This window comes from Phycodurus eques, chromosome 5 (assembly GCF_024500275.1).
Source record: "Phycodurus eques isolate BA_2022a chromosome 5, UOR_Pequ_1.1, whole genome shotgun sequence".
In the NCBI taxonomy this organism is placed as follows: Eukaryota; Metazoa; Chordata; class Actinopteri; order Syngnathiformes; family Syngnathidae; genus Phycodurus; species Phycodurus eques.
The window spans coordinates 4,376,291-4,384,278 of record NC_084529.1 but is presented as its reverse complement, the minus strand read 5'-3'; the positions used below and the strand labels follow the sequence as shown (position 1 = coordinate 4,384,278).

Genomic DNA, 7,988 nt, shown 5'->3' with positions numbered 1-7,988 from the left:
CTTTCCGCTTCTCTTTTTACCGAAGAACCCGCTTTCCACCTCTTCTTCGACTTCGACCCACAGTAGCTGAATTTCCACCGGCGCCCTGCTAGTCGACGGCGCCGGTGGCGGACGTCGTTAACCCGGGCCACGACCGATCCAGTATGGTATTCTTTGGATGAACGCTCATATTTGTTTGGCAAAGTTTTAAGCCTGATGCCCTTCCTGACGCAACCCTCTGCATTTATCCGGGCTTGGGACCGGCCTACAGTTTGCACTGGCTTGTGCTCCCCATCGCTGCATCATTTATACTCCCGCTTTTTAATAGCAATAATAACATACGTTCTTTATCGTTTGCAAGGAATAGACTATTATTTCGGCAGCTTAACGAGGAGCTGAAACCATCTCCGTATAGCCGTGTTACACTGCCCCCAGGTGGCCAAGGCGGGCACACCATATGGAGCAGCACAATGTTCATTGAAGCAAAAATGCCTGTGCAAATCGTAGAATTATTTTTTCGTCCTAGCGTCATTGGAATTGCGCTTTGAAAATAAAAATGACAACAGAATGTGTTCTAAGGATGACATTTATTTTATGATACATTGTCTACTTGATCATAAATACGATTAAAAATCCATACCCACATAACTAACATTTGTGTCCATTGTGGGGAAGCTGCCTGGAGATGAAATTGCTTTCTAAGACCGTCAAAAGTCAAATCAATAAGATAAATACGGACTCACTCGTGCGAGTCTTCCATGTTGCTTTTTCAGCGTTACCTTCAAGGGTGCTAGGAAAAAAAGTTTTGAACGCACCACTTTTAGAAAAATATCAAAATGGGTTATGAGTCAATATTCCTTCATCTTGGCTGGAGTTTTGAAACGGGTCAATTTGCTCAGCCTGACGTCGTCGTCGTCGGGTCGTGATGATGGATTAAAGTCTCCGAGACGGATTTTGTGACGACGTCCTGGTGGCACATGCCGGCAGTGAGGTGACGAGCTATGCGGGAGGAAATGAAGGGTCGGAAATCTAATTCAAAACGAACAAAAAGCACAAAACAGCACTAAAACCCAAAGAATGTAAACTCAGGGGTGGGGGGGGGGGGGGGACAAAAACAAAAGGACACACCATCAGGCGCAAATGGATAAGAATGGCCACAAAAGCGCCAGTCCGACAGATGGCAGAGTTGGAGCCCAATTTCCGCCAGCACCGTGGAGACGACGAGTCACGCCAGCCCAGTGATTCGTGATCGGAAGATCATCAGATGTGCCGCCGGAAATATTCCCCTTTCCCTTCATTCATCGGGCCGCAAATTATTTACTTACTACAAATAATGTATCTATCCGCCATATGGTGACAAGCAGAACTATTAAATGCTCTTCCATACACTGGAACCTATCGTCATACGTCCTAGTTTCTATACAATTCGGTTTCAAACATTTTTTTTCCCCCCGTAAGAATGTTGTCCCAGTTTTTGCATATCTGCTTGGTTTTTGAACAAACAAAAAAAAAAAAACGCAGCCATTTTTTTCTCCAGAGTCGATGAGCATTTATCCGAAGCATTTTGCAAGTTGTGTACAAACGGTTTGACAGACGGCAAGGCGCATTTCACAATGCGAGCTTTTATAACCCCCCTCGAGGCAATAAGCCTCCCGGTCTGCTCGACAACACTCAGGCAACCTCGGCGTATAACACGTCCTGTCTAACTTTCTCGGGCTACATGGTGGCGTATGTAGCACAAAACAGTTTGACGGTGACTGCGGGGCCAAAGAAAGTGTCGCCAAAGGGTGCTGCGTTGCTTGCTTTCAATCTGACTTTTGACGGGTTACGCCGACGTTGCCGCAACTCGTCACAGTGTCGCTGAGCAGACCGGGAGGCTTGTTATTATTATTGTTAAAAAAGGAATATGTCTTGCCCTCTGTTGAACCCGTTTTACACAATACGCCAGAAAGTTTGAGAAGGAATTCAAAACAAGAAGTCGTAGCAAAGTACAAAAATGGCTCCTTTCGCTCCCCTTTATAAGCCATCGAGACCACAGGTGTCAAACTCAAGGCCCGGGGGTTCGTCTGGCCTGCCACATCATTTCATGTGGCCCGCGTGAAAGCAAATCATGCACATCCACGATTCTTGCTCAAATCTGTACCAACATTTTAAAATGGTCATATTTAATGAATATTGAGATTTTTCCTTATTTTATTACAGTACCGGAATTTGTACTGTAATGCCCTCACATGTGGGCAAGGAGAGCTAACAAAACAATGCGTAGTCACGCTTGAACGTGACACCTTCCCAGTAAATTACCTTCAATTCCCAAGGAAGTTTCTAATTTGGAATCTTTCCAGAACCCCGTCGCTTCACTTCCCTTGGAAACGTGCGACCGCAGGAAACACCGGGCTAGCCGACTCTACGCCGAGGGCGGACATTTTACGCGGGGCACCTCGCTGTCGGGAACGCCCGCGGCGTGTCGCTCATGCGCAAGTCACAAAACTACAAAGATGGCCGTCAAAAAAAACAAAACAAAAAAAACTACATCCATGCAGGGGACAAACTGGCCGTCTCCAATCGATTCTACTTACACACAAAGACGACGATTCACAGGTTTCAAAAATAAAAAGACATTAAAATCAGCGTCTGGCGGCGGCACCTGCCTGCTGCGCTGCACGTGACAGCTGAAAAGCTGGAATCGGTCATCCCATGTGACCGTGTGTCCGACCAGGAGGATAAACCAGTTTGGTTGAAAGTGGTTTGAAGCCAGTTTTTTCTTCAGGGTGGTTTGAATTCCGTTGTTAAAAGTGGTTTGAACTCGAAGCCAATTTTGTTGAATGTGGTTTCAAGACAGTTTTGTCAAAAAGTTGTTTGAAGCTGCTTTTGTTGAAAGAGGCTTGAAGGCAGTTTTGTCGAATGTGGTTTGGAATCAACTTTCGTTGAAAGCGGGTTGAAGCCGCTTTTGTTGAAAGAGGTTTGAAGGCAGTTTTGTCGAATGCGGTTTGGAATCAACTTTCGTTGAAAGCGGGCTGAAGCCGCTTTTGTCGAATGTGGTTTGAAGCCAGTTTTTGCCGAGGCTGGCTTGAAGCCAGTTTTGCCATAAGTGGTTTGAAGCCACTTCTGTTAAAAGTGGTTACACGTACACTTATAACACAGTGGTTGTAAGCAAGTTTTGTTAAATATGGTTTGAAGTAACCTTTCTGGAATGTGGTTTGAAACCACATTTTGTCAAAAGTGGTCTGAAGCCACTGTTTGTGGAAATTTGTTTGAAGAAGCTTTTTGTCCAAAGCAGTTTGAAGCCGCTTTTGTTGAATGTGGTTTGAAGCCGCTTTTGTTGAAAGCGGTTTGAAGCCAGTGTGGTTTGATCCCAGTTCTGTAGAGTGTGGCAGGAGAGGTGGGCGCAGCCAAGGCGACAGAGGGACCTTACACCTTTCACTTGTCGCCGAGACCCAGGTAGGCGGCGGCGCTCTCTGCGGCGCCCTGTAGAGGGGCCACCACGGCGCCCAGGAGGACCCGCAGGTTGTTTTGGTGAGCCGTATCCAGGTGCCGGTAGGTCAAGTAGAGCGAGCCGCAGACCACCGCCAGGAGGAGGACGAGCTTGAGCAGGAGGGAGAGGGCGCCGCGCCGCGCTGGGGCTTTGCCGACGGAGGGGGAAGGGGCGACGCCGACCCCCCGGGAGAAGGACTCCGAGTAGGAGCGGTTCTCGGTGTGGACGCTGTGGCGCACGCGGGATTCGTCCAGCCAGTAGTCGCTGGGCTTGAGCGGTCGGCCCGCCGCTCCTCTGATGGGACGCCTGCAGGTGGCGCTGTGGGCCACACAATGGCAACAAATCAACATCTAAGTATCAACTGACGGGTTAAGTAGTCACTTCCGCTCAACAACCTATTGGTGTGCTGACCAGTGTCAAAAAGACATTAATAAAAAAAGGAACAACACAAAAAAACAAATATAAAAAGGTAAAAAGTGTATATTTAGCTTTTATGTCTGTTTTATATTTTTATTTTCCAATTCATTGTAAAAAAGCAGCACATAAAAATACAAGTAAAAGAAAATATACAATGACAATAAAATTACTTCTGTTGATATTATTTTTTCCCTACATTTCAACACATTTTGAAATGTAAAAAAACCCGTTAAGACAAGCTAAAGCAGTAAACATAATACATGTAATAAGAGCAAAAAAAGTTAAACCAAGACAGAAAAATATAAAAACATGCACAACAAAAATAAATGGCCTTTTATTTCTTTGCATGTATTCCATCATTTTTTTTTGCTCTTTTACATTTAAAAAATAGCTAACAACTTAAAAGTGACCTGAAAGCAGAAATTTCATTAAAATATATATTTGTAAAAATCAGTAAAGCATGCAAGTAAAAGCAAAACAATTTCTACCTTTTTTTGGTGCTATTTTTATGCTTTACTTTTTAATATTTGCCCTCTCACATTTTTATATTTGACCAGTTTTGCTTTTTTTTTAACGGGTTTTGTCTTCTTTTTTTGCTTTCCACATGTACCTTTTTTTTTTTTTTTTTTTTTTACATTTCAAATAATTTTTTTTAAAAAGTTAACAAAAAAGTTAAAAAAAATGCACCCCACCCTTCAAAAATGGCCCCCAAATTTGGCACGCACACACACAAAGCGCCCTGTTGAGATGACTGCAGCACCCGAGGACCAATTAAAATCAAGCATTCACTTCCTCGCAAGCTACCTTATGCCCGTTGGTGTGCTGATTTCATTGGCCAGAATATCTTCCACCACACTCTCGCCGCTCTTGACGGGGGTGCCCTCCGTCACCGCCGCCTCCTCCGCCGCCACCTGTCGGTGCAGATCGGAAGCGTTTGATGCCAATATCGACGAGACGCCGACAAGTTGGATTCGCGCCGCGGTCGGTCACCTTGGTTTGGCGTCTGCTGCCGGCTCGCACGGCGACCGGCGTTTTCCCTCTGCTGCGCACGGGCTTCTCCACGACGGGGACCGGCTCTGGTTCAGTGCTGCTAATTTCCTCTGGAAAGCCATCGTAAAGGGGAAATAATTTAAAAAAAGAAAATGTACTTTTCAAGCGGGTCTCTGGAGTGCCTGCACCCCCCCCATCAAATGTGAAATTCAACATTGCGCTGTGTTGCATTGTTTATTTTGTATACGTAATTGTGTCAGCTCGTAGACGTCCAGTCTACGAGCGCGTCTTTTTTGATCAATCTAGCCATCAAAGATCGATAGTCACCAGCTTCCTTGTCGCTGTACTGGTCGGAGTTGGTGTTGCCGTTCTGGTCGGCGTCGGCCTTGGGCAGGACGGTGACGTCGGCGGGGGGCTCGGTCGCCGGCTCTTCCAGAAGCGTCTGCAGTTTCTTCTCGTACAATTTGCGGGAGGAGGCTGCGCACGCGCACACACACGACACAAAACGGCGCTCATTATTAAAAATAAAAAAGGGGATCTGTGGTAGTTCTTGCCAAGTCAGACTCGGTTTTTGTACATTTCCACAAATCGAGGAGGCAATTTTGCAGCTTGATTTAAAACATTTTTACACGAGGATTCATATTTTAAATGAGTCATGTTTGTACTTGAGATATGTATACATTTTTGACTTCTACTTCAGATAATGGGTTCTTTTTTTAAATTGTATTTCTTCACCCGATTAGTGTCAAATTGGCCGCAGATGAGGCGCGCCAACTCTTTAACGACGGACATATGGACCAATCGAGACGCGCACTTGGATGATGGTAAAGTGTCAAACATCGAACTGTTCCTTTATTAACTATCAGTTTCCAATTCCCGTTTTGTCTCGTGAAGATGAATCTTCGTGAGACGCGTAACCAACACGAAAACCAAAGAGGCGCCTCCGGTCGTGAAAGTGGTGGCTCCAACTTACCCACGATGGGTCCTGCGTCCACGCCATACTTGGCTAGTTGCAGTTGGAGGTCGTCATCGGTGAGCTCCGTCACCTCCACCTCGATGCGAGGCTTGTCTGTCTTTTTGGTAGCTTTCTGCACCGACACATTCAAAACGTGCGAGCGGTTAAATCAGCGCAGAGCGACGCCCGGTGCACGGAATCGAGATTTGCGGGAAGGCAGACTCACTCTCCCCGATCGGCTTTTGTTGGAGAGCACCACGGGGGCGGGCAGCTCCTCGTCGCTGGAGAAGGTGTCAGCAGGCGGGCTCCTCTTGTTGTTCCGCGCCGTCAAGTTCTTCAGATAGAGCTGCACGTACACTTCTTTCTTGTGCTCGCCGCTCGGCAGCGCTACGTTGTTGGCCGCCAGCTCGTTCTTCAGCTTGTCTTTCGTGAGCACCGACGGGTCTTCGAGAAATTCTGCCATGGTTTCCCCGTCGAGTCTGAAGCGCGCTATGAATGCGTTAGCGGATAACGGAACTGCAGCGAACGACCGCGTTGTTGTCACAACAGGATTGACTGGCGCCTAGCCGCCTGTGCTAGCAGGACACGCGTTTATTTGGCCAAATAGTTGGATAATTCAGCCCTTTAGCCGGACGGACTCAATATTGCCGGGTGGTTTGGATTTTTCCAAGGCGATTCCGCTCGTTTGCTTCGGCGGAAAAAAGGACGCTAAAGACTAAAGTTGCAATTGAACGGATGTTAGCAGTTAGCTTCCAGCCGGCCCGCTCGCCTCTCGTCTATCCGCCGCACGACCGGGAAGCATGTCGCTTCCCCATTGGCCGAGCGGCGACAGTAAGCGGCACCGCGATTGGCTCGCTATGAATGGAACGCTTTGAGTCTCAGCCGCCACAAAGCGAGAAAAGGGGACAACAATAAAAAAAAAGTGCAGAGAAACTGCGGCAGTCCGAGACAGACCAAGGACGCGGGCAACTCATAATGGCAACGCTTGGGGATTCGATTTGACCGGCGTGGTTGTTTGCGAACATAAGCACGAAAGAACCTTTCGTGACTTGGACAAAGAGCGTCAATGGCGGTTGTCGCCGCTGGCTGCTCGCTCAGACCTTAAGTTCACACCAACAAGTTTCACTCTTTTTTTAAGGGCAATTATTTTTCCTAAGGCTCCTCTACGTGAAGTATTAAAGAGTCCAATAAAACCGTTAATAAATACTAAACGAGCACGACCGGTTTTCTTTCGATGTGGAAGCAATATTTTGAGGTGTAGTCTTGTCCTCTCACCAGAAGAGGGCAGTGCGAGTCACGTTAACAAAATGGCTGCCGGACTGCTCATTTTCCATGCACACCTTTTCCAGAATATACCATTGTCTGCATCTAATTATGAACTACAGGAAGCTTGTTAATATGCAATACCAGCCTGACTGACACTAATAAATGGACAATTAATCTTTAATCAATGTTCCGGAGAAATGGGAAAGTGACATTTTTGTTTTGAACCACTCGTTCTTGAATTTAAAAAAAGTATGTATGATCAATGTGGTTTGGCATTGTCTTGCTGAAATAAGCAAAAAAGATTTTGCTTGGATGGCAGCATATGTTTCTCCAAAACCTGTATGTACCTTTCAGCATGAATGGTGCCTTCACAGATGTGCAAGTTATCCATGCCATTGGCACTAACACAGCCCCGTACCATCACAGATGCTGGCTTTTGAACTTTGCGTCCATAACAGTCCGGATGGTTCTTTACCTCTTTGGCCCGGAGGACACGACGTCCACGATTTCCCAAGAACACTTTTCCACTTTGCATCGGTCCCATTTGCAGTGGGACAGCTTCTATATACACTAGTTTTGTAGCACCAGTGCACTCATCCATTTTCCGTATTGCTTCTCCTCACGCGGGTCGCGGGCGGGCTGGAGCCCATCCCAGTTGAGTTTGGGCGAGAGGCGGGGCACACCCTCAACTGGTCGCCAGCCAATCGCAGGGCACATAGAAACCAACAACCGTTCGCACTCACATTCACACCTACAGGCAGTTGAGTCTTCAATCAACCTAGCACGCATGTTTGTGGGATGTGTTAAATAGAAAGTAAAGAATGAAACCGTTTTGAGCGGCATGATTAATTCATTGCGGCTTCTGCGTGACTTGTCCACTTGGGGGCAGTATAATACAGATGTGGAGAC

At 46.8% G+C, this 7,988-nt stretch overlaps 1 protein-coding gene across 1 annotated transcript; it reads right to left on the bottom strand.

Moving 5' to 3' along the window:
• Positions 1-547: 547 nt before the first annotated feature.
• Positions 548-6,636, bottom strand: LOC133403015 (lamina-associated polypeptide 2, isoforms beta/gamma-like). The gene is made up of 6 exons (XM_061677461.1): positions 6,040-6,636; positions 5,832-5,946; positions 5,186-5,335; positions 4,859-4,968; positions 4,673-4,779; positions 548-3,769 (listed from the first exon to the last, which is right to left on the bottom strand). The coding sequence occupies exons 1-6, from the start codon at positions 6,274-6,276 to the stop codon at positions 3,397-3,399; spliced, it is 1,092 nt and encodes a 363-aa protein (XP_061533445.1). The 5' UTR covers positions 6,277-6,636; the 3' UTR covers positions 548-3,396.
• Positions 6,637-7,988: the final 1,352 nt, after the last annotated feature.

Bases quoted from the DNA above. Each gene is read 5' to 3' on its own strand.
- LOC133403015 (XM_061677461.1), bottom strand. From the start codon at position 6,276: ATGGCAGAATTTCTCGAAGACCCGTCGGTGCTCACGAAAGACAAGCTG. The intron at 5,947-6,039 runs GTGAGTCTGCCT...GTGTCGGTGCAG, and splicing joins ACAAAAGCCGATCGGGGAGA to AAAGCTACCAAAAAGACAGA. The intron at 4,780-4,858 runs GTGACCGACCGC...CTGCACCGACAG, and splicing joins GCAGCAGACGCCAAACCAAG to GTGGCGGCGGAGGAGGCGGC.